General features: G+C 38.0%; 2 protein-coding genes across 4 annotated transcripts in view; one reads left to right on the forward strand and one right to left on the reverse strand.

Annotated features, from left to right (window-relative positions):
* MIMS1 (mitochondrial inner membrane scaffold 1) overlaps nt 1-59 on the reverse strand; it is a 27622-nt gene extending 27563 nt beyond the window's left edge. The window contains exon 1 of the mRNA XM_024763880.1: nt 17-59. The gene's annotated coding sequence lies outside the window, so the exon portion shown is untranslated. The remainder of the gene's footprint in view (nt 1-16) is intronic.
* Nucleotides 60-101: 42 nt separating this feature from the next.
* Nucleotides 102-26169, forward strand: RNMT (RNA guanine-7 methyltransferase). Of its 3 annotated transcripts, XM_024763780.1 has the most exons (11): nt 102-164; nt 2370-2828; nt 5232-5367; nt 8472-8597; nt 11074-11189; nt 12241-12422; nt 12949-13113; nt 16105-16222; nt 17419-17520; nt 18452-18485; nt 21620-26169. In XM_024763780.1, the coding sequence occupies exons 2-11, from the start codon at nt 2412-2414 to the stop codon at nt 21655-21657; spliced, it is 1434 nt and encodes a 477-aa protein (XP_024619548.1). In that variant the 5' UTR covers nt 102-164; nt 2370-2411; the 3' UTR covers nt 21658-26169. The 3 variants fall into 3 exon arrangements, with proteins under 3 accessions (XP_024619548.1, XP_024619546.1, XP_024619547.1); XM_024763778.1 differs by lacking the exon at nt 21620-26169 and having other exon boundaries at nt 123-164; nt 18452-18556; XM_024763779.1 differs by lacking the exons at nt 102-164; nt 21620-26169 and adding an exon at nt 1047-1181 and having other exon boundaries at nt 18452-18556.
* The last annotated feature ends 420 nt before the right edge of the window (nt 26170-26589 follow it).

Raw genomic sequence — 26589 nt, forward strand, 5'->3', positions numbered from 1 at the left:
AACCACGGGCTCGCACCCCTCTCGCCGGCGCCCTCAGCACGGCGCGCGCGGCACGCCGGGACTCGGGGTTCCGGGACGCGTGACCCGCGCTCTCCGGAAGTGGCGTCACAGCGTGCGCGTGGCGCGGAGCCGCTTCCGCAAACAGAGTCGCGGATGGCTGGACGGTGAGTGTGTGGTTGCAACGCTGGGTTTCGTGCTCTTTGTGTGTAGCCGCGCCCGCCCCGGTGGAAGAGGCCCTCAGACCGCTGGTAGTGCCGGGTCCGTGGGCGCTGACGCCCCTCCGCTCAGAGCCGGCCCGGGTTCGGGAGGCCCTAGAGCGGCTTCAGGCCCGCTGGGCTGCCGGAGCCGGAGCGGCCGGCCGCCTGGCCTGCGTAGTGGACTGGAACCTGAGCCGAGCGGCGCCGGGGCAGCTCAGTGAGTCCTCGGGCTCGAGGAGACCCGGCCCGCCGGCGGGTTGGGCGTGGAGCTCACCTGCTTGAGCTCGAGTCCCCGGGCCGGCGGTTCCCGTGAAACCTCGGGTGTGACTGCCGCGCAGGTCACCGAGATGCAGGTGTGGTCGTTCATGCGCATCTCTGTATCTTTCGACTCTGTACCTGAGTTCTTCCTCGAGGGTTCCGAAGGACAGCCCTCTTGGGTCTGGACCTTACTCTTTGTTCACCTTAGACGCTCGGCCTCAGTCTTATCCATCTTTGGGTTCGTTTGGAAATCCGTGTTTATTCTGACCGAATTGTCTTTAGACCATCTCATCTGTGGAAATGTCACAGATAAATATAAATAAAATTAACTTTTATTCCCAATAGAGAATTTAGATATTACATTTACAGCTAAAATTATTTATAGCTAAGGATAAGTTACATTAAAACCAGTTTCTATTTCCTTATTAAGAAATAAATGGTAGGAGAGGATAGGGACTTGATAATTTGGTGGATAGTTTTACTAGATAATCATTTTAAGCAGTATTCATAAAATTACATTTCTGGGTAATTTTTTCCTCTCTGCTTCATTTCTTCCTGTTTTGGCACGTCTTGGTATCTTGTTACCTCAAACCTTGGGTAGTGAAAGTTAATATCCCTTGAAACCCTTCCCGGTTTAGAGTGACTTGTTTTTACCCATTCCATTAAGCGACTTTATTTCTTATTCTGTTTCTTTACAGGGAACACCGCCCGCTTCATAATTTTCAGGTTCTGAATTTGCTGAATCTCACTGATTTTTGGACTTTTGCTTTTTCTTTTACATTTGGTTTGAATAATACAGCCTAACATTTTAGTAGTATATCAGCTGTAAACTTCTTGAAGACTAATTCACATAGTGTCTTATTGAGCTTCTCTGTAGTAGGCGTTCACTCAACTTGTTGAATGACTTAATAAATTCCTGTCCAATAAATAGCTCACTTATTTTTCTCCCCCTCCCATTTCACACATAGGCTTAAGAACATTTGAAAGAGACTAATGGTCATTAAGTTGCAGGCTGGGTCTTGAAACTTCTTGTCCACCCAATTCTACTTTCTTCACTTTCCACCTAATTCTGACACCCATTACGAAGTAAGGATTTTAGAAGTCAACTGTAGGTTCCCAGACTTCTCCTGTTCTTGGTTTTCAGTGTCCCTAGGCCAAAAGAAATACCTAGTAGTTTCCCTTACTAAATAGTTTAGTCCAAACAATTTAATAAGCGTGTCCTGACAACTTTGTATTTAAAAATAATGCACGGATTGAAAAAAAATTGTGTTTAATTCTTAGCTAACCACGAATGCATACTACTGGAATATGTACATCTGTTGAGTACTGGATATCTTCTCAAGCCTTGAGATCGGATTTGACATCATCTTCGTTTCCTGTTTTACACTGATTTTCTGTGGTACCACCAGTCTCAGCTTCACAAGCTTCTGGTGTCATTTAAAGAAATGTAGTGCAATCTACTCAGTTAAAACTATGCTCTATTTGAAGCTGTATCTGTGATATTTTCCAGATGTCAGATGTCACTACCGTTGCCTTAAATTTTGAAATATTCTCCTGTGCCCATATCAGTTTGTTATAGAGTCCAGCGCACATTTGGGGAACCAAGGCTGTAGGGTAAGGATCAGGATAGAAATGGAACCGACTTCATTTACCACGACTTCGTCAGTTTTAATGCCAATGGTGACTTTTATGGACAAAATTGTAGAAGTGTTCGGGGATTATAATTAGTACTTCCACATTAGCATTTTCAGAAATTCATATGCGATATATATCAATATTGTTTTCAATATTCTTTAATGAGGTTTTTTAAACTCTTAGTTGATCGCTGAAATTAAATGACTAGTATCTGGTTTAAATTGTTTTTAAAGTCTTAGCATTACATTTACAAGTAATATGAAATTTTTGCCATTCCAGTGTTAGTTCATGAAGTTTTACCATCTATTTAAGTAATCAAAAATGGAAAATTCTGCAAAAGCAGAGGAATGTGAAAAGATCTCTCATGAAGAGGCAAAGACATCAATAGATTCAGAAACAGAGTCTTCATTCATTGTTAATGAAAACACAACCTCTCCTGGGACTGGGTTTTCTGAAAAGGCTCCTACTTGTGGGCAAGTAGACACTCCAAAAAAGAGAAAAATGGAGTTTGAAGATGATCTTGTAAAGGAAAGTTCTAGTTGTGGGGAAGACACTCCATCCAAGAAAAGAAAACTTGATGCTGAAATTGCCCCAGAGGAAAAAGGTTCTGGTGATGATGAAGGCATTTCAAGGAAAAGAAGAATGGAAACTGATGGTTTTCCAGAAGATGAACCTACTGGAGATGACACTCAGAAAAGGAGAAAAATAGAACTTGAAGATGTTCCTGAAAAGCAAAAGGTATTTTGAGTGTATTTTCTTTTATTCATAATGGAATATGTCAGATTGAAATCTGGAGCAGTTGTGAAATAATACATTTTGTTTTACATAATTTTAATAACTTAAGAATGTTCTTTTTTTTAATTTAATTTTTATTTTATATTGAAGTATAGTTGATTTACAATGTTGTGTTAGTTTCAGGTATACAGCAAAATGATTCAGTTATACATATACATATATCCATTCTTTTTCAGATTCTTTTCCCATATAGGTTATTACAGAATATTGAGTAGAGTTCCCTGTGCTGTACAATAGGTCCTTGTTGATTGTCTATTTTATATATAGTAGTGTGTATATGTTAATCCCAAACTCCTAATTTATCCCTCCTTCCCACCTTACCCCTTCAGTAATGATAAATTTGTTTTCCAAGTCTGTGAGTCTATTTCTGTGTTGTAAATAAGTTCATTTGTATCATTTTTTAGATTCCACATATAAGTGATATCATGATATTTGTCTTTCTCTGACTGACTTCACTTAGTATGATAATCTCTAGGTCCATCTATGTTACTGCAAGTGGCGTTATTTCATTTTTTTTATGGCTGAGTAATTTTCCACTGTATATGTGTACCACATCTTCTTTATCCATTCCTCTGTCATGGACATTTAGGTTGCTTCCATGTCTTGGCTATTGTAAATAGTGCTGCAGTGAACATTAGGGTGCATGTATCTTTTCGAATTCTGGTTTTCTTTGGATATATGCCCAGCAGTGGGATTGCTGGATCATATGGTAGTTCTATCTTTAGTTTTTTAAGGAACCTCCATAGTGGTTGTACAGTTTGTACCAGTTTACATTCCCACCAACAGTGTATGAGGATTCCCTTTTCTCCACACCTTCTCCAGCATTTATTGTTTGTAGAGTTCTTGATGATGGCCATTCCGACCTGTGTAAGGTGATACCTCATTGTAGTTTTGATTTGCATTTCTCTAATAATTAGTGATGTTGAGCATCTTTTCATGTGCTTTTTGACCATCTGTAGGAATGTTCTATTTTTAATAGACATCGTCTTAAGATAGAGTAGGGTTTTAACTCTTGTAATTTAGTTATTTTCTATGTGGGTACAACTTCTGCTAATGAGATAATTTTTATCTTATTTCAGAAATCTTATTTAACTAGAAACTTGAAAGGTAGTTTTTATAGTTTACTTTTTCTTAGTACTTTCAAAAACACAACAGTGTAAGGTCCAGATGATTTAATTAGGTGTTCCTAATTAATTTTTAAATTTTGTTTCCCTTTTAACTAGGTGTTCATTTTTTTCCCTTTTTAATTAGGTGTTCATCTCTTTTTTTTCTTTTAATTAGATGTTCATCCTCTTTTTTTTTCCTTCGTAATTAGGTGTTCATCTCTTTTGTGTCTGAAGTATTTGAGATTATCACTTACAATGATAAATATCAAGATGACACCCATCTTTACATTCTTTTCTTAATGTAATTCCTTAAACTATGGTGTTCCCACTTCTTATTAGGGTAGTTACATACAATTTTAGCTAAGCCTGGTATTTAGCAAGAATATTATAAAGCAAGGGATAGCAAGTCATTTTCATCTGGAAATACTATATTGTGGCGGGATCTGAGTTGGAATCTGGATTACTCAATGAATGAGTAAAATCCTGCCATCACTCCTCAGGAAGAAAGTAGCAGATAAGCCACATGTTTGTCATTGGTAGAATGCAAATCTTTGTAACAGAGAGGAGCTTGTATCATAAATGTAGTTTTTAAACTTTTACTAGCAGTGGAACCCTTTTTTCAAGTGAAAATCGTAAACCTTTTACCTATTTTACATGTCAGATGAAACACTTTGGTTGAGCAGGGGAGTGGGGGGATCTGAAGCTCTTTACCTTCCTGGCATTTTTGCAGAATGCTTAGGGTCTTAGATAGAGAGTACAAATTGAAACTTGAATTAGACTAATAGCAAATAATAGAAATCACTGACACTGAACATAGCCTGTTGAGTTCCCATCTCATTGTGTATATTATCTCACTTAATGCCCACAACAATTTTATAGTAATATAATAAATGTATTATTTCTATTTTATATTCTTATAGGAACTTCATCCACTGACTGACATTTACTGAATTGAATAAATCAGAACTCTGGAAGAGTACTGGTTTTATTAATACATTAACACCAAATTCTATAGATGAAAATCAAGATGAAAATTTTTTAAATCAGGAGATGTTTTTGAAAATAGGGAACAGGGGAAAATCTTCCATGTGATTATAATTAGGATTTCTGTGGTTATGCCATTGCTTAATGAAGTTTACCAATTTCAGTAGTATTTTATCCGTATATAGGTCAGATGCTCTTTTAGACTAATTTTTTTCATGTTCAGCTTCTTAATTTTATTCAATTCTTTTATTTTCAGAACTTGGAAGAAGGACACAGCTCAGCAGTGGCTGCTCACTACAATGAACTCCAGGAAGTTGGTTTGGAGAAGCGTAGCCAAAGTAGAATTTTTTACCTAAGAAACTTTAATAATTGGATGAAAAGTGTCCTCATTGGTATGCTTGTTTTTTGATTTATAGTTTTGAATTTTTAATTTCAGCTTATGTCTCATTTTTACTCCCCAAATGGTTAATCATACACAAAGCTACTAGGTCTTTAGTTACTATTCATTTAATCATCAAAGCTTGGCTTTATAAGACTGGAGCCAAAACTGAAACTAAGCGTTTTAGGTAAATTTTTTTCATATTTACTTATGATTGACTACATAAGATAGCAATGAGTTTTTAATTAATATTAGGTTGATGAGTTAATCAGGCTTTCAGAAGGCAGCGTGCTTTTACATTTAGAATCAAGCTAACCTAGTGCTATTAAATAATCTGTTTTACTCTAATAGTTTTGGAGCAATGATATATTGTTGAATTAAACATTTGGGTTCCATTAGGTCAAGAAAATGGGCAGTGCCATGATCTTTTATCTCTAGGCCTTTAATGAGTTGGTAAAGGTCATCATGTGTATTGATTGTCCATTGAACTTGTTTTTTCTTCTGGGGAGAAATAAAGTTTACTCTGAGGATTGATGAAGACATTCAGCTTTTTAGACAGCATTTTATCTATGTAAACTCACCTTTGATATTAAAATGGAAGTCAGTGGAGGAAATATGATTCAGAATATATTTATTACTTTGTGTATCAAGTACATTAAATAGTCACTTACCTGAGATTAGAGAATTTTTAAAAGCCAGTAGATTTTGGAGTTTTTCACAAAAAGGTTTTTTTTTAATTTTGGTTTCTGTTTTTGTTTTCTAAAAAGCCAACCTCAGAAAAAGTGAGAATGCTTTCATATTTACACTGAAAAGAATAAAGTGCTAATTATGGCTACTTTCTACTAGTTTTAACAATAATTTAGTAATTTTAAAAGATAAATTATCCGTTCTGAGAAGTGTCAGGAGTGGGAACTAGACTCATTATTTCGAACACATTTTAATAATTTTCTTTGTTTTATTATAAAAATAAGACTTATTTGACTCTGCTACTTGTCAGCCAGGGTAAATGAATAAACGAACTTCTTTTTATTTGTTTATTTTTTTTTAGGTTACTTATTATGGCATTTTTACTCTATACTCGTAATCTTTGGTTGCTGTTCCTAATTTCTTTTCAGTTTTTCTCTTCCTTTCCTCATCATCCTCAGTAATGCAGATAAGTTATCATTGAGTATTTTTCCTAATGTGTTGTTTATTCATGTATTTATTCATTGAATAAATATTTTTAAGTTCAGCACTATTTTTCACATTGTTGTATTATTTTTATAAACAGGGAAATGGGTGGTTTTTAAAAACACGTATGTCAGACTTGGCAAAAATTTATCTCTCAGCATATTTATGGTATTATATCTTCTTCAGCTGTTCCAGCAACTCTCTCAATGGGTGCTTTGCTATCTGCACCTGTCTTTCTGGTCCTGCTGTAATCAGTGTGGTCTGTGCCAAATTCCCTTGCTGCCTTTTTTCTTTTTCTTCTCAACACCCATTCTTTGTTGTTCATTTTTGCTTCCTTGTTGCTGCTTATAGCTAGTGATAGTTGAGTACAATGCTTGAATGTGATAAAGATATCTTTGAATAATGTTTCATGAAGATTTCCCCTCTCATTAATCTTATGTGGAAATAAAGAGATTTTATAATTCTTATTTTCACTCTTTCCGTATTATATTTTATGCTGGGTTTTTTTTAAGATTCATAGCAGAAAGTTGAATATGGAACACTTGTACTTCTGTGACAGTAAAAGGCAGAAGTACTTATACAGAATATTCTAGCAGTCAAAATAGTACACATAAGAAATAGAAAACATTAAACTCAGAATGATAGACAGGAAGAGTAGATCTAGGATTCAGTATTTTATCCAATTTTAGAATTGCTGAATATTTCATTGTCTAAGAATATTAATATGCCTTTAACTTATGTTTGAACCATTTGGCTATTGATGTAAGGGACATGCTAATGTTATTCGTTGGATCTTAATGTGATTTGGTAGATTGGGATAAAAGACTCCATTTTTATTTCAGAGTTTTTAAGAATTCTGATGATAGTAAAATTAAGAGGTATGTATAGTTTTTTGACTAGTTTAGAGGTAAGCTTGACATCTTTTATCAAAACCATGGTCTCTTGTGATCCCATAATTATTACGTGTATAGTAAGCTAAACACTTAGCTTTGGAAAGAGAACTACAAAAAATTATGAATAATTTTTTTCTTATCATGAGCAAGTGTTCAGTATTCTTGTATTAATTAGAATTTAAAATGTTTGCTATTGACCCACCAAGGTCATGTGGCTTCTTTGTACTATTAAACTTCTTTTTAATAAAATGAGAGAGAAAAAATAAAATGTTTGCTATTTAATGTTGAATCAAATTCTGAAAATAACCTTCAAAAACCTGTCTTAGCTTCTAAAATACCAGACACATGCTCTTTCATCTTTAATACTGAAGGATCAAGTTAATTAACTCTTAGTCAAATTTTGAAATATTTTCTATAAGTTATGAATTAATTACATAAATGAATGTGTTTATATTACACTAAGTCCCCTACACAAGAACGAGTTTTGTTCTGAGAGCACGTACATAAGTCCAGTTTGTTTGTAAGGCCGACAAAGTTAGCCTGGGTACTCAACTAACACAATTGCTTTATAGTACTATACTGTAATAGGTTATCATGACTTCTCACACATATAATACATAAAAAACAACCATAAAATATTTTTAAACTTACAGTACAGTTCCTTGAAAAGTACAGTAGTACATTACAACAACCTGTGCTTCTTAGCAGGACCAGCTACATCACCACTGCTTTTACAATAGCTTCTGGACCGTCGGGGCTTGAAATAATACTGTACTACTGTACTCTGTACTCTGTACAGTACTGTACCGTAAAATACACAAAAGCACAATCACTTGTAGAGCATGCATGTGACAATGTATGCCAGACACATGAACTAACTTACGTGATTGGACATAACGAACACACATTCACATCTTTGAAAGTTCTCTAATTTGAATGTAGGGGACTTACTGTACGTGTCAGGCAGAAGTTAGTAGGTTATTAGGGGTAACAGTTTATGCTTTAGTAAAAATGGAGAAGAGATCATTTATTATGACTTAATTTTCTCTTTTAGGAGAATTTTTAGAAAAGGTGCGACTGAAAAAAAAACGTGATATCACTGTTTTGGACCTGGGATGTGGTAAAGGTGGAGATTTGCTCAAGTGGAAAAAGGGAAGAATTGACAAGCTAGTTTGTACTGGTAAGACAGATAATGGCATGGGAAAGAATAATTTGTGGTCTGTCAGGTAAATGTAAATAAGAAAGATCTCATTATGGACATAATACCAAAATACCTTACCACAAGATGTCTGGGGGCTAGGCATGAGATGGGTGTTTTCTAAAATGAGTAATGAGACTTTACTGATGGTGTTAAAAACAAGGATGATTGGAGTCATGTCGGACTCCATGTTTGAAGCACAAGCTTGGAAAGGCTTTCACTGGTCAAAGATAGGATAGTTTCTTCATTAAAAAAGAGAGTGATTACAAGGGACTTCCCTGGTGGCACAGTGGTTAAGAATCCGCCTGCCAATGCAGGGGACACGGGTTCGAGCCCTGGTCTGGTAAGATCCCACATGCTGCGGACCAACTAAAACTAAGCCCGTGCGCCACAACTACTGAACCCCGTGTGCCTAGAGCCCGTGTTCCGCAACAAGAGAAGCCACCTCAATGACAATCCTGTGCACTGCAACAAAGAGTAGCCCCCACTCGCCACAACTAGAGAAAGCCCGCGCACAGCAACAAAGATCCAACGCAGCCAAGATTAATTAATTAATTAATTAATTTTAAAAGACAGTGATTACAGTGGATTGAAACATGAAATAAAGGGGAAAAATCTCGTTCACACTTGGAGGGAGCAAGGAAACTTACTCATTCTGAAATTCATAAACTAAGGGAGGAGGTGGCGAGTATTTATCTTCTCTAACCCTGTATAAACCATATTTCAACGTAACCAAATGGTTGAAAAGAAAAATACCTCTTTATTGAAAAATCATGATGAATAAATTTTTCCACGCTTGGTAAAATAATAGATCTAAGCTATTAGGTGAAAAGTTGATAGGAACTTAACTGGATGAATCAAGTGCCTGAATCTGCTGGTCAGTCTTAACCCTGAAGAGGGACAAGATGATGTCATGTTCCTTGCTGTGGGAAGTACCCAGCACCACCTGTGGAGTAGTATTGCCTAAATCGGCACTTGTCAAAGTTTTTGGTTTTATGACCATAGTACATTCTTAAAAATGATTGAGGACCCCAGAAAGCTTTTGCATATGTGGTTATATCTGCTGATTATAGAAATTAAAACCGAGAATTTAAAAAATATTTATTATAGATAAAATGTAGTGAGAAGACTGGCATTTTAAAAGTACTTTTGCAAATTCCTTTAGAGTCTGGAATAATAGAAGACAACTGGATTCTCACACCTGTTTCTCCATCAATATGTTTTTTTTTTTTTTTTACATCAATATGTTTTGATGTGTTATTTTATTTGATGAGTAGTTGTGAAATGGAGTGTTTTAATAGCCTTTTCAGATAATTGAGGATATTCATCTTTGATACTACATCAAAATTCGGCAAGTGGTAGTTCCTTTAAAGGTTAGTTACAGCGTGGAATCTGAAACCATATTGGTGAACTTTTTGTGTTCTGTTATATTTAAATCCATTGGTCTATCTTGCACTTCGCCCTGCAGGATTTTGTAATATTTGGAAAATAATGTTCACTAAAGTTATGCAAATCTTCTAAATGTTGACATCAGGAAATCACATTTGTTTAATATCACCATCGGTCAGAAAAGTCTTAAGTATTGGGAAGATGCCCAGCCGGTGGTGGTAGATAAAAGTTTGTCAGAGTTGGAACTTTCACTTGAAAGCTCAAATTTATCATTGGTAACAAATACAGTCCGTAGTTTTCATGAAATGACAGGCTCATTTTTTTCACTATGAAGAAAAGGTCTGCCAAATTACAAAGTCTGAATAACCAGTTTGTCTGTCAGTGGTTCTTTAAGTGAAACAATTTTGTGTGAAAAAAGTGGGCAGTACAGCTTACAGCGCAGTCAACCAGTCCTGTTCAGGCAGACTTTGTTATGTAGCAGAAATGTTTTGAAGATTTCATAAAATTAATTTTTACTGCTTATCAAGGACATTCTTAAATGAAATTGGATTTTTTCCCCCCTTTTTTCTTTCTGTGCTGGCTTATAGCAGTGAAGAATATATCAAGTATTACCAGTACCATTGGTGCCCCTACCTTGTATTCATGACAAAGTACCCACCGTTGCTTTTGTACCTGCAGTGCAAATCTCAACACTGGGAAAAGGCAAATAACATTTTATTAAGAAACTATAAAGAGCTGGGCGTATAGTGTTAGGTTTTATAATCCAAATTGGAATTTAAACTTTCTGCTTTTAACTTTGAATAAGCATTTAAAAATCATGGTAGAACTTTTCTGTTGTCAGTACCTATTGAGAAAGTGGTTAATTCCTTTTGAAAAATAAGAGGGCATTTCCATTGGAACAAAAGACTTTCTTTGTTTTGAAGGAAATAGAACCTTTTTGCTTTTCGAAGGCTAGATTCCCTGCCAAAGTTTAAAAGTTGAGATGAAGTCTAGATTTGTGCCATTTTTGCATTTCCATTTTAACTCTGTGGGCCTTTGTTGACATTACTAATACCCGTCCCCCTTCCAGATATTGCTGATGTTTCTGTCAAACAGTGTCAGCAACGGTACGAGGACATGAAAAATCGTTGTCGTGATAATGAATATATTTTCAGTGCAGAATTTATAACTGCTGATTGTTCAAAGGTATGTATTTTTTTTATTTGTCTGTTTTTGTATTTTAGTATGAGTAAATGGTTTGCTTTAAAAATCAGCTCATTTTTTAAAAATTTGCTTTGAAACATTAAAAATCTTTAGGACATGGATTTTGAGTTTCAACTAGAAATTCCATTAATGATAAATTTCCTTAAATGACCCAGTGAATACTTCTGGGAATTTTTAGCTTTTAATACTTTTACTTTGGAAATCATTTGTTGCTTCTCTGTTTGGACACGATTTATTTTCTAGTATTTTGAAATAGATCTGCACTTCATTTTGTTTACCTTGTAATTTGTTTGGGTGGTTTCCCAGCATATCACAGTCTGGTGACACCTGTTTCCGAATCTCTTTAACAGCTGAAGTTCAAGACTATAGAGGCACTCGAAATGCTGGAAGTCCCCCCCTTGAACATTTCTTTTCTGACTCCTTAGCTCATTTAACTATTATAGATACCTGTAACCCTACACATTTTGTTTGCAGTTGTGAAAGTGGAAGGAAAAGGGCTAGAAAGTTGGAAACCTTTAAAAACACTTCTGCATTTTAAAAAGATGTCCCAGGGAGTTCCCTGGTGGTCCAGTGGTTAGGACACAGTACTTTCACTGCCGTAGCCTGGATTCAGTCCCTGGTTGGGGAACTAAAGATCCCGCAAGCTGCATGGTGCAGCCTAAAAAATAAAAAATGTCCCGAAGACCAGCTTTGTGGTTTTTTTTAAACCCAAGTTACTGTTCAACATCATTTTACTTTAGTTTTCAAGTAAAGCCAGTTAAAGGTTCAACTCCTTTAAATGTCATGTTTGATATCTTTTTTAGCATTATTTCAGAACCTCTAGTTTTTAAAATTACTGTGAAAATGGGAATCAGATTCTATTGAATCAGAAAGAAAGAACGTTTTTATTATGATCTTTATGATATGTAATGAGAAAGAGTAGGTTGGTGGGAGGTCATGTCTACTTTTAAGGATCCTAATTCTAGAAATTAATTCACTAAATTTTTATGTCCCAGCCAACTTCAAAGTCTTGACCCATTTTAATTTGTTTCAGGAACTTTTGATTGATAAGTTTCGTGACCCAGAAATGTGCTTTGACATCTGCAGTTGTCAGTTTGTCTGCCATTACTCATTCGAGTCCTATGAGCAGGCTGACGTCATGCTCAGAAATGCATGTGAGAGACTGAGCCCTGGAGGCTATTTTATTGGTACCACTCCCAATAGCTTTGAATTGATGTAAGTACTTTTATATGTTGTGGTTTATAAAATACTCAAAATTAAGCTTATTTTAGAGTAGCAAGTGTTTATTAGGAATAAAGTTTACAGAACATGCCGTGTTGATCTTATAAGGGCTGAGCACTTTGATAATGTATTTGAGTAGATACTCAAATTTTAAGTTAAAAAGTTAGATTTGCAGATGAACCTTTAAAACATCTTTCTGTGTAAGTTGGAGATTGATGTTACTTCCAGCCAAAAAGCCAGAGGTGATATTGCTAGACAAACTCCAGATCAGATGTGAGGCATTGAGACTTAACCAGCTGTCATGATAGTGAAACCTACTTCCAGCATAATTTTATTAGTGAGATTGTTAATGATCTTTTAGTGTATAGCTTCTTAAAAGTAGCTCAAATCCAATTAAAAGCTAATCTTTATAAAATTGCATCATGTGTGTGTCCCCCTCCCATATTTAATCTGATCAAAATAAATTTGACCTAATAACAAATTTAATCTTTTTGTTTTGGTTTGGGGATAACTTTTATAGAAGACGCCTTGAAGCTTCAGAAACAGAATCATTTGGAAATGAAATATATACTGTGAAATTTGAGAAGAAAGGAGCTTATCCTTTATTTGGCTGCAAATATGACTTCAACTTGGAAGGTGTTGTGGATGTCCCTGAATTCTTGGTCTATTTTCCATTGCTAAATGAGTAAGAATGTCATTAATCTGTTAACTATTCTCTTTTTGCGTAAGAGAGAAAGAAAAGGAAAAAAAATCAGTATTTATGTTTGTTTCTTATTTTAAGTGGGATGCTAAGAAGAAGTATAGCCTTATTTAAAAAAAAAAAAAAAGAATAACTTCAAATCCAGGGTTGGTGGCATAGGTCTCTTGCAGCCTTACTCATTTAGTTTCTTTTATTCCTGGAATTATTTCATCCTGTAGGCAAGAAAGGGAGCCTGTTGCCTGCAAGTTGTGGAAGAAAATAACTGACACTATAAATAGCAAAAGACTTGTTTTTAAGTAACTGCTGGCACTTTGGTAACATAAAATGAGTCTTCCCAAAGTAGAGATCCTCCTTTTGACAGGGATAGGTATTAAAAGTTGTTTTATATTTCGCTATAGCTTATGAAATTGCCTCTGTCTCACGGGCAATGGCAATAATAAATTGATTATTCAGGAATGAATAATCAGGAATTCCTGATTCAGGAATGTATTCACTCATGCACCTGAATTCCTAGGAGTCCGGGCAAACCACAGGGAAAGCTGGGGTTTCAGGTAAGGCCCCAAGGCCCCAAGGCCTTTTCTTGGTCTTGGGGGTCTCCCTGATAGGGAACGTGGAAGAGTCCAGTTAAATGCAGGCCATGTCACAGCTGACCAAACTGCATTTCCTTCTTTTTAAAACAAAGCTGAGGAAGAGGAAGGGCTTTATTTTTTTTACTTATATTTGGCTGGTGATTATTTGAATTGTGTCTCAGGCAGCTTGTAAAATTATGGGTGTAGGATTTTCAGGAGTTCTACAATATATAAAAATTATATACAATAATATGAGAAAATGAAGTAGCATGTGACTAAACATGGAAAATACTATGCACAATTTATAAATATGAACTATAAAATTAAAAAATTTATATCACATATTCCTTATAATTAGCAAACTTTGGGGAAATGTTATGCTCTTCAACTTTATGAAAGAAAAATATTAAACATTTTAGTATGTTGTTTTATATGTTTGGTATGTTAGCTTGGTGTTTGGGGTTGACAAAGGTGGTGATTTAAGTATACGCCAAAATATAAAGAATAAAATGAAAGTTTTTTTAAAAAAATGCTAGGCATACACTAGCAATTTTTTCTGCTTATATTGCCTAATGATTATAAACATATAAAGTCATAAAGTATCACTTTAATATTTTAAACTTTTAAAAATTATTTATTAAGACAGGTATTCATTCAGGGAGACAATCAGAAAATGCATAGGGATTTTGAGATACCCTTCTGCCATTTCGTTAATTAGCTTTTACATGGCAAACCTATTCAGATTGGTCAAAGTGAGTCTCAGTTCTTTGTAATTATGGTATTTCTTAGGGTTAAAGCTTGGTTTCATTTGTAAAGGCTCATTTTGGATATTTATGATAGAAAATGAACTACCTGGAATAGAAGAGGCTTTTATATTTACTCATGTTGTCTTTCCAAGGAGGGCTAATGCTAATTACAGGGACTCCTGCCTTACGTTTGCCTCTTACATGCAAATCCAAGTGGCCCGCAAATGTTTCCTTCACTCTGTCCCCTCATCTGTCACCTCACAAGTCCCCTTTCAGACTTTTTCCCTTTCTTCCTCTCCTCCTTTTGTGCTACCTGAAATCATCCTCAGGTTCCCTTTTGTTGTCTACAGCTACATAGTAATCAACTTCAGCAAATGCACTCGGAAAAAATAACACACACAAAGCATAACAGGGAGACCTAATGTCATTGAGGATTTAAGGAAGCCACCTTGGAAAAAGTGATGTTTAAGTCAACATCTAAAGGCTGTCTAGTTGGAGAGTGGAAGGGAGAGTGTTCCAGGCGTAAGGGACGATATGTGTGAAGGCCCCGAAGTGGGATGGACAGAGCTTGGCTAGTTCAAGGAGCTGAAGGAAAGCCATTGTGACTGGGCCTTAAGGAATCAGGGCCCAGCTGGCTCAAGATGAGGCAGCACTCCTGTATAAATGAGTGCCTTAGAGGCCATGTTAAAGGCTTTTGAATTGTGCCCTAAGTGTGCTGGAGAGCCAGTGAAGGGTGTGAAGGAGGGACATGACCTGTGCACTGCTAAAAGCATAATCTGGCTGCAGTTGGAAAATTGGTTGAGGGAGGGTAAGAATAGCAGCGAAACAAGCGAAGTGGTACAGCTGTGTGGTGATGGTGTTGGAGCAGGATGGTGGCGAGTGACGGGGTCAGAAGTGGGCCTGTTTGAAGTATGTTGTATAGGTAAACGGAGAGGACATGGTGGTGTGCTGAACACTGGGCATAGAGAGGGGGAGGCGTGGATCGTTAGATAGATTTACTGAAATAGCAAAGACTGGCAGAAGAACAGGCTAGTGGGATTCAGCCCTGGAGGTGGAGAGTTAGAGCACACCTGTGACAGTCCTGGTGGAGATTTCTAGGGAGCAGTGCAGTGACAGGCCAGGACTGAGCTACCGTAGCTGTTGGCAAGCTGTATACGTCAGGGAGTGACAGTGAGCAAGGTTCTGGGCCACACTTTTCAGAACCATGACATTTGGAAGTTAGGAAAAGAAACCTGTAAAGCAAACTGTGAAGAACCAGTTCAAGATGTAGGATAAAAATTAATAGTGTGTCTTGCCAGGGAATCCAGTAGATGAAAGAGACTATTTTAAGAAGGAAGTTGGCTACTATTTTCAATGCCACTGTGAGGGATCGAGTCAAATGAAATGGAGTTGGTAGAAAAGTGTTCCTTACAGCCTGTGGTCCCCATCTCACAGCCTTTCATTTCATTTCCTGGCCTGTTATGTTACTGGAGTTCCCTGTGACCCAGTGAGATTTAACTGCACATTTCCTTCAGGTCAGTGGTGTGTTGCCCTTCACTCATTTTCCATGGTCCTCTTGTGAATTTGTAAAGGTTTTTAGTTAAGCCCAGAAGATGTTACTGTTGCGTGTGGAATTACAAATATTTTGGAAGCCTTTTCATTAAATAATCTTTTTTGGACAGAATGGCGAAGAAGTACAATATGAAACTAGTCTACAAAAAAACATTTCTGGAATTCTATGAGGAAAAGATTAAGAACAATGAAAATAAAATGCTGTTAAAACGAATGCAGGCCCTGGAGGTGAGTATTTAGAAAAGGTGTAAAAATTCCAGGTGGTAATAAACTTGTTTGGCTGTCTCTGAGATTTCTTTCAAGGCCATGTACACACTCAGTATTTATATAAGTTACACAGCTTATTGGTGCCAACTCTAGACTCTTCAGCACCTAGGACAGAGCTTTAACATAAGAGTTCTCAACCTCAGGACTGTTGGCATTTGGGGCTGCTCTGTGCCCTGTAGGATGTTTAGCAGCACCCTGGCCTCTCCCCACTATGGAAGTCCAAAAAACTAAATACTTTTTAAACAGCAAACACACAGCTAAATTTCTAATGTCTGATCTTACTGTAGGATACTTATAAAGGGGAAAAAGAAGATAGCAAAGTAAACATTCCTGGATCAGTTTCTTAAAAATTCTTCAGGAAGATGTACATCTAAAGTGATTCCTTGCTAGCTAGTTTGTTGTAACAGGGCAAAGGAAGGAATTAAAAGAGTATATAACCTTTACAGAGCAGATGGTTGCTACATGAGTGTGTAATTCATTGTTTTTATTTACATGCATTACAAAGCACTTTGTAGTATAAAGAGTTGTTAAAATGGATTAATAATAGTGCTCAAAGTAATTTGAATAAACATTTGTCCAGCATACCTTTTAGAACAGCATTGTTTTGAGGCCCTTCTTCAGATTTTATGTAAATATGGAGATGACCTGTATTGGAGGCTGGATATTTTCCTTCTCTTCTGGAACTCCCAAGGTTCTGTTGACTGAGCATTTCGTTTGTATTATTTCCAGTTGCTGTTCATACTTCCATGGCTGCTAAGTCACCATAATGTTCAAATGAATGTTTAGTCCTTCTGATAACTTCCTTCAGCTTAGAGTCATAACAGAAAAAGCCTTTGACCAGGAGTCAGGGAGGTAAAGGTGTTTGCAGCCAGTGGTCCTTGGTGGCAATTCAGGATGCTATTTAGTCCCTGTGTAGACTCTCTGTGATTGTAGATACTCGGATCATGCTCAGTGTTGACCATGGCAGCTGCTTTGTTCAGAGAGGATTCCCTTCACTCCTTTTTTTTTCATATTTCAAAAGTATGTGTAGTTTGTATTCCTGAAGTAATACTTAAAGATTACTGTCTTAATTATTTTATTTCAGTGATTGTGTGTTTAATTCTGAATTGTAAATTTCAGTGTAATGTCTCAACTAGGAATTTCACTTGCTTCCCTAGCCATATCCTGCAAACGAGAATTCCAAACTTGCATCTGAGAAGGCGGATGACTATGAACATGCAGCAAAGTACATGAAGAACAGTCAAGGGAGGTTGCCATTGGTAAGTTTTTATTTTTTAACATGCTTTATAGAAAACTGGAAACTTAGGAAATTATTTCACTGGTTTATAATACTTGAGTTCACTGAGTTACAAATCAGATATACAGTAGTCTGTTTCCCCTAAGTTGTGATAACTTTTTATAACTGTAGAATATAGAATAAAATGTACTTTAACAAACTGAGAATGGAGGAAATAAGGATGGGAGAAAAGTTATAGGCTTGGCTTGAGAGTTTTCTTGCTATACCGTTGAATCTTTACCTGGACACTACTGACTCGTGGTGTTCCATAGATAAAATTCAGGGGCTTATAAACTTAGATGGGGAAAAATTACATCTTCATTTTCTCTGACTTCTATGTGGAAGTTCACATTTTCCTTAATAATGAATGCTACATAATTATCACTTCTTCAAAATTATATTAGTCACTAAACTTGCCACTGTATATCTTGTTACTCAGTGCCTTTGCAAAAAGTAGCAAGTACATCACTGAATACAATTTTTTTCCTTTATATGATACATACTTTATTTTGTGATTTCCTTTGTAAAAACACAAAAATCTTATTCCCTCCTGCAGTATTATTTGATGTCTCAAGATAGGCCTCTTTTTTTTTTTTTTTTTCCATTTTCCAAGTTACAAATGTAAGCTAGATAATTTTTCCAGTTACACACGAATACCCTCTTTATGCAGATTCACCCTTTGGTTGAGAATCAGTGGTTTAGAGAATTGGCAGGAGCGCAAAAGTGGTGAGAAGATGGCATTAAAGGTTAATCTCATTGATTTATTTTATATTCAGATCACAATAATATTAACAGTAAATTGTATGTGTATTTATAATGAAGTTAGGGTTTTGGAGACCTCTGTCCGTTATTGAAAAATAAGTATATATGTACTTGCATATTCAATCTGAAATTTTCTTTTTTTTAAATTTTAGGGAACCTTAAGTAAATCAGAATGGGAAGCTACAAGTGAGTATATCATCAGTGTAGATTTACTGACTTTTTCAAAAATTGCTTCAAAGTGATTGTTAAAATCTGAAAACTTCAGAATTTTTCTGACATGTATTAATTTGTGTGAGGGGGTGATTGTGTTATACACAAAATTCCTATAAATGTCTAATTCCCCATCTTGCACGGCTATTTAGTGCCAAGAGAAAATATATGTAGGATGTTCCTTAACGTAAACTTTGACGAGCATTCTTAAACATTTTCGTTGTCTACTTGTTACCGTGAAGCCATCTGTATTTGACGTCTTTACCTTACATTTCCGCTGGAAATTTTGGCTTATGGAGCAGTTCCGTGTATTTTATTTGATTCTGGCCTCTCTGGCGTTGACGGTGAGGTCATAATAAATACTAGAACATTTAGTGAAGTAGCATTGAGCAGGATGTTTTAGAGGGTGTGTGGTTGGGAACAGCCATGATGTAGAGACATTCTGAAGTGAGGCACCTGTCTTTGGAGGAGAGGTCAAAGGCCTGGCCAGTCTGTGAACTCCCAGAGCCTCCCTGCCAGGATGGTGATACCCTTATATGGTTGCCCTGACGACTTAAAAGGTAGTTCCCACTCTTTGATTAAAATATTTGTTGATTATGTTGAAGGAAAAATCAAAGGTAATCAGAGATAACCCATTTGATAAACATTTTGAATATTAACTTACATAAAGATCTATGAAAGGGCTTTGGAGGATAAAAAAATAAATGTTACCTCTCTGCCTTCCAGAAGTATACTCTCCAGTAGAAGAAACAGACATAAATAAGTGACTTCTGGGCACACTGTTTTACATGCTGAAGTTCCTGTAATGGGGAAAACAGATGAAGGAGAGCTTAATAAAAACTAGTGAAATCTGGAAAATAATAATAGTTCGTATTACTGAGTGTTTAGCTTGGGCCCAGTCGCTGTTCAAAACTTTTCCTGTGTTATGCCTCGTTTAATCCTCACAGCTTTGTCAGTAGACTACTATTAATTCTGTCTTCTTTTCACAGATAGGAAAGCAGGCAAATAGCTTGGCTGAGGTCAGAGAGCTAGCCCAGGTGCTCCACACTCGCAGCCATGGCCTCATGGACACCCACGGAAAGGAAAATTCTTAGAACTTGCTGAATTGGAGAGAGAGGAAAAGGGAAGAAGGCACACTTTGAGCCAGTTTCAGAATATTGGTGACCTCGGTAGAAATGGGATTGGAAGATATTAGAGACGTAATCTCTGACAAACGTAGAAATATGTGCAGAAACCGACACATTTCTTTGGTTTCCCTGGAGTGGAGATATGCCAACTACCTTAGATGTCCCACCAATCCCAAAGTGCTGTGTAACAGAACGACCTAGGTCAAAGGTCGTGATGGTGGTGCTGGCTGCAGATGAGCACTGTATTTTTATATTAAACGTGGACTTTAGCAGTAATATACAAGTGAAGAATTAGATTCCCCCAGACAGTTGAAGAAGAGGTGGGTTAGAGAGGAGAAAAGCAATAGGAAAGGAACAATGGCCAAAGGGCAGCCGGGGTCAGTGTGTCAGGGTCCATCTGCCCTGTGATGAATTACATTTTTCTAACCTGGAGGGCTTTGTGGGCTGGTGCCACAGTCTAAGAAGCTATATTTTAGACTCCTACTGGTCTAATCATTTAGCTCGTATTACCAGAGCCTGCTGCTCCTCTAGAAGATGCTTTAAATGTGGAAGAAAAGAGAATTGTTGCTGATCTGCTTTTAGAGGTGGTTTAAGTTTCTTTTGTTTAAATCCCAGTTGAAATGCTGGCACAGAAGGTGTTTTATGTAATTAGTGAGACTTCCAGAATTTTTGAGTAAGAAAGGAGAGAAAGTTATTCATTGCTGATCTGAAATTAAGCACTGGTTTTATATGACCCTAGATCCAAGTAGGTCAGGACTGCCAGGTTATCTGCAGTGGGTATAGATGTGTTTGGGGTGGGTTTGGCAGCGTTTGCTGCAGAAAGAGCACTTGGAGTGCACCGCAAGCTCAGCAATGCCGGCCTGTCCTGAGCCTCAGGACTTGCCAGTGAGTGCTTTAGGCTGCTCTGCTTCCTTCCGCTCAAGAAGAATCCACAGTGTTGATGATCACCCTGCCTATTTTCTCCCCATCTGTCTATTCTGCTGCCAGCCATATTTATTTCTCCTAAAAGACTCAGGAGCTAGAGAATGAGTAAAGAATAGCATGACCAGAACGATGTTAGGGGAGACTGCCGTGGTGCTCCTGTGCAGGCTGGGTTGGAGAGGCTGAGGAGTCGAGGATTGGGAGGCCCTTATGTGGTCTGCTGTCCTTCATCCGTCCCCTGTTCTACAGTTGACCCAAGGGGCGAGGCCTCCGCATCACGTGGCTTCTTATCTCTACTTGCTGGGTGAATGTTCTAGTGAACACCCTGAACATTTTTGTGATGTTTTGAGGATTTGTCTTCTCAGTCGTTTTCATAATCTTAAAATCTATCAGTATCTTAAAAGAAGATATAATAAGTTTGAACTTCAGTGTCGTTCAGAATGGGGAACCATAGACGCATTTAGATGTCTTTGAGTGAACACATCAAAGCCGGAAACCTTATTTAAGGGAGAGTGCTCTTGGGGCTGGGACTGTCGATTATCATGTGGCTTTTGGCTCACTTTCCTTACCAGGCCCTACGACACAACCACTGGATAATTGGATGAATTTTAACATGCACGTTATATGTGTTCCTTACCATTTTTATTAGGGTTTTTTCCCCCTCCTGAGTAGCAAACTTAGATTACCCCTGCACTCATAGTAGTGCAGTTATTCCAGGTAAAAAGAATTATATCATAAGGTTTTCCAGTTTTCATTTTCTTTGCTTTTATACTTTTTTTTTTCCTCAAACGGTCAGTAGAGATTTTTAGAGCTGTTAAATTGGTTTTCTCCAGGGCTGTGATGTCACTATTACAGTAAGTGGATATTTGTGTTCAAGTAAGCAGATATGATGCCATATCTGCCTAAGTATGACTCAAAATTATTGAAGAACTCCTAGAAATAATGGAACTTTTCCTTTTCAAAAGCTGCTTGAGAATTTTCACCAAATTATGAACAAGATCAAGATTGTTGCCCTGAGGATGTGAGAAACCAAGCTCTAACTTTTATTTGTTTTCTTTTCAGGTATTTACTTGGTTTTTGCATTTGAGAAGCAGCAGTGAGCACATCACATATGCAGTAGCACCAGAACAGCTGTGTTCTTTCTTGTACAGATTTGAATGGTCCATCTTCCATAGATCTGACATCCTTGTTTAATTTAATTATTCTCAACATGTAGGTTGCTGCTGAAAACTACAGTGTATAAATTCAACATTTGCTGTCTGTGACAGATGAACTTTGTGTGTGTATATAAGAGTGAGTCGGGACCTTTGTCTTTAAAAATCTATTTTTAAGTAATGTTCTAAGAATTCCATTTGCCTCCACTCTCTTAGCTCATAAAAATTATAAAATGACTTGTTAAAGCCTCTGAGTTCTTTCGCCAGTGCTCTGCTTTGTCCAGTGTTTATTTACAGTATTAAATTTATTGCAGTTGTAGAATTGGTGAGAGAGTGTACTGATTTGGAGGTGTGTGTACTTATTTCCTTAGTTTTGTTAGTGTTTTTCAAGATTAAATTAATTGCATTCTGTACAATTGAATGTAAGTGTTCAATATATATTGCTAAAATTATAAGTTTAAAACTAAATTTTAGATGGTCATAAAAGTTAATTACCTAGAATTTTAACCAGTTATTAAATTTCATTTTAAATAATAACTACTTCATTTGCTAATATGATGCAGTTTTAGAACTAGATAGAACATTTCAAATTCCAGCATAAAATTGTTTTGGATTTGGGGAGCTTTCTCTTAAGAGTTTCTTACAATAGCAATTAATGTTTCTAATTATCAAGGATGTAATTCATATCTTTACTGAACCAAAATGCCGTAGGTGCTTTTCTCAACATTTGGTGAACCTCTCCCATGTGAACCTGTTTGCACATTTTCTTCAGCTTTATATATGGAACTGCAGTTGGGGTGGCGGGGTGGGGAGCGGGCGGCAGCGTGGTGGTAAAGGAAGCTGACTGAGAGACTTCGTAGGAATTCACCCTGATGACAGGTATGGGTTACGGGTGCTGCATGCTGTAGATCCGTTACCCCCTTTGGCCCAGAAACAACCAGTACCTGCTCCTCTGTCACCACGTTGTACTTGGCACAGTGGGTCTGGCGTCTTGTCCCCATTCACAATTTGCATGTGCCATTTCAGAACCCTTAAGAGTTATCAGCCCTGGCTTCTTGTGTGACTCTTCGGAAACTGACACCAGTGTGAATTGTTTTTCTTAATTTATCACCGTTTAGAAAACTTGCCTTTTTTATATGTAGTGAAAAATTTAAAGAGCAAAGCAGAGCAATTTATACATGCTCCTTTAAAAATCACTTATTTCATGCATGGTTTTTAAAGACATTTCTTTCTGTAATTATCCAGAGAACTTGTTAAAAAACTGTAGTCTCTTAATTTGTTTATGTGTGTTGATTGTTCATGGTGTTAGAGTAGCAGACCTTCTAGCAGGACAACACAGGTTACCTAACTTCTATTCCTTCCACAATCTGTCCATCTCCAGACTGTTACCAGTTTACAGAAATGGTCATTTGCCTTAGTGGTGGTTCACCGTAAGTCATTGGGGAAAATAAATAGTAGCAGTTCTGCCTGGTGGCTGCCATTCGCCAGCTACAGTTTGGTGCTAGTGCTGGTGCTGGGGAGGTAGGGGTGGTGAGCTCTTGGTGTTACGTGCCCAAGTTCATTTCAGTTCTGGGGGAGGTGCCAGAAAGTATTGTGATAGTTTGGGTAGAGTATGAAAAACTTCTCTGTTATTTACTACCACTGTCCTCATGTAATGGTCTTAGTTTATTCTAAGCAAGTCATAAGGCATATTTTTAACCTCCTTCTGCTCTGTCCTACTCCATGGGTAATTTGGGAGAGAGAAGAATCCCCAAAGGGTGGAGTAATTTGTGATGGCAAAACCAAGAGGAAAGGAAGGTGGGGTCCCCAGGCCTTTAGTGGATAGAAAGGTGCACAGAGAGCTGGAGTGGGCTCTCGGTCTGAGCGGGCTAGCATGTGTGGAGGGGTGTGTGGAGCCTCGCCAGAGGGTGAGGCCTCCCAGCCGTTGCCCTTCGAGCTTTGGTGGCCTTGTTGCCTTCTCTGCTCTTCCTCCCTGACGTCTCCTGCTGCAGTTAGGTGTCTGGGCAGTGATTGAAGAAGAACTGCCATCACCAGGGTAAAAGCTTGTGGGACGATTCCACACACATCTGCAGTCTAAATATTTGGTGATTTTCTATCCAAGACTAGTGGAAACTGTTAGGAGTGGTAGGATGGCTTTTCATTGTCAAGCCAGTGATGTAAGCTGCTCTTGGAAGTGGCTCAAGGGCATTTTCAGACCTGCCATTCAGTTCGTCCTCTGAGGATGAAAGTAGAAGTGAGAATCAGCTACAGCATTTGTGGAAAGAAATCGTGAGGAATGGGCTGGGAACCTGGCTGGTTGTGGTGTAACTGAGAGCACACAAATGGAACTCTTTGGGCCTGGAATCCAATAAAGCAAGGGTCCCATGTAGCCAGTGTTCTTGGAGAGAACCTGGCCGTTTCCCACTGCATTCTAAGGGGAGTGTCCTAACCTGCGGGTGGTGACTGTGCACTTGGGCCACCAAGCCTCCACTCCAGTGTGACTCCCCAGAGAAATTTGCCTTCAGAGAGAGAAGGATTGATTAGAGACTGTGACTTAAATTAACTAATCTTTGTGATGACTCTGAAAGGTAGATTATCAGTACAGGGTTTCCTAGCCTACCCCTCCCCAAACTTGGAAATTGAGGAAGTATGATTGCTGCCTGAATTCACGTTAATAGTATTTATAGGGCATCAGAGCAGAGGGGTGGGGTACAAGTGAGATGGGCTTGGAGGTGGGAGTGATGTGGATCAGCAGAGGAGAGACCACAGAAGCATTGTCAGCTGTCAGCTGTCCAGATCTGCAGTCCCTTTAGCTCTTCTGGGTATTTATTCAGCCTGTCTTAGTTTATTGCATTATGTTATTTTGGTAAGTCTTCAAGTATCCTAATGAGGATTTGGCTTCTTGTGCAAACCTGCCTGTGGGGAAGTACTGCCAGTGTAAATATTCTAGCTACTGAACATGATTAATAGGAAGTGACTTTTTGTTGTCTACCTCAGGTTTTCAAAGTAGAGGCCAGACCCAGGGACCATGGCCCTGTAATAACAGTTGTACCATAATGCCCATGGCCGTTTGGTCAAACAGGAAGCATGGATGTATGATCTCACCACCTCCCTGGTCGATGTTACATCAAATGCTACATACCTGATAGGAAGTCTCTTCATTTCTCACCCTCTGACAACAGCATTTCTTTGAAGGCAGTCGATAACAGTGGCTGATGCATGCGTTTATCTAATGATAGACTTATTTAGTAGATATACGTGGGGCTGGGGGACAGCCAGCTCTTCTCCACCTCATGTCCTTCCCAGTTCCTCCTCCGTTCCCATTTAGCCCTGGAGCATGTGTGCCTGCTTCTCACTGCACTGCCTAACAAATATAGGGCACACAGGAGTACTCTCCTGGGTTTGCCTGGCGAGACTTGGGTGAGCTCCAAAGCCCTCTGCTACCTAGACTTACCCTAGGCCGTGTGTTCTTGGGGACAGTGTACCCTGGGTAAAGCCATGTTGACAGCTAACATTTACTAAGTTCCTCCCTTATGTCAGTCACTTTTCTAAATGTATTATATGTGATCCTTACAGCAACTGTATGAGGTAAGCACCATTGTCCCTGTTTTAATGATGAGGAAATCGAGAGACAGAGAGGACACAAAGTTGCCCACGGCAAAGCCAAGATTTGAACACCCCATAACCCCCAGGTCGGGCCTGCACTGCAGTTGCACGTTACATGCCTCCAGGGCGTTAGGCCTAAAGGACTCCTTGCTCATCTGCTACCTGCAACTGGAAACATTAACTATTGGAGCTCCATCCTTTGGGTGCAAAACTGATACTTACTTAAATGTTCCCTGAGAGGAGCATTTACTCCTGAGTAAGGATTTGGGGCAGAGAGCAGGAGCGCCCTTGAGTGTACTAGGGAGGAGGGTAAAAAGTGAATAATTCATAGGCAGGAAGGCAAAGGTTTAAACTGGGATTTCACATTTTGGTGGGCCTATTCCTTTAGCAGCCAGACCTAGAGCAAATCTAGTTTGTTTGTTAGGGGCTGACACCATTTGGGAGTGGCAGTTGGGAGTTGAGAGGATGGCCGAGAGGAATCACCTCTTCAGTCTGAGCTGATTATCCAGGCAGAGGCACATTATTTTGTTTTAACTTTTTATTGAAGAGTAACATATATATATATAAGTTGGTGTTTTTCACAGACGGAAAACACGCATACGGTCAGCACCCATATCAAACAATACAGAAGCCCCTCCTGCTCCCTTCCAGTAGCTGCCTCCCAAGGGTAACCGCTATCTCAATTTCTAAGAGCATAGGTTACTTTTGTCTGTTTTTGGATGTTATATGAAAAGAATCAAACAGTATGTATTCTTTTGTACTGGCTTATTTGGTCTACAGTGTGTGAGATTTTTGTTGCATGTATTTGTACATGGTTCTTTTTCATGGCTGTATAGTATTCCATTGCGTGAATAAACCATGTTATTTATCCAATGGATGTTTGGTTCATTCCCAGTTTGGGAAATACTATTAATAGCACTGCTTCAAATATTCTAGTCCGTGAACTTTGGGGCACAGGTACTCCTCTGCCTAGGAGTAGAATTGCAGGGTCATAGTACAGACATCATGCTTAGCTTTATTGGACTCTACCCAACAGGTTTTCCAAGTTCCAATTGTCCCACTTTTCACCAACACTCAGTAGTGTCACGTAGTGGTATCTTATTGTGGCTTTAGTTTTCATTTTACTGATTCTTAATGACATTGAGCACTTTTCATGCTTATTGGCCTTTGTCCTCTTGTGAAATATCTGTTCAAGTTTTGCCCATTTTTATATTGGGTAGACTATCTTTTTTGTATTGACTTGTTGGTTTTTAAAATATCTTTATTCTGGATATGAATCCTTTGTTGAATGTA

This window comes from Neophocaena asiaeorientalis, unplaced genomic scaffold, assembly GCF_003031525.2.
Source record: "Neophocaena asiaeorientalis asiaeorientalis breed wild unplaced genomic scaffold, Neophocaena_asiaeorientalis_V1.1 scaffold110, whole genome shotgun sequence".
Taxonomy (NCBI): domain Eukaryota; kingdom Metazoa; phylum Chordata; class Mammalia; order Artiodactyla; family Phocoenidae; genus Neophocaena; species Neophocaena asiaeorientalis.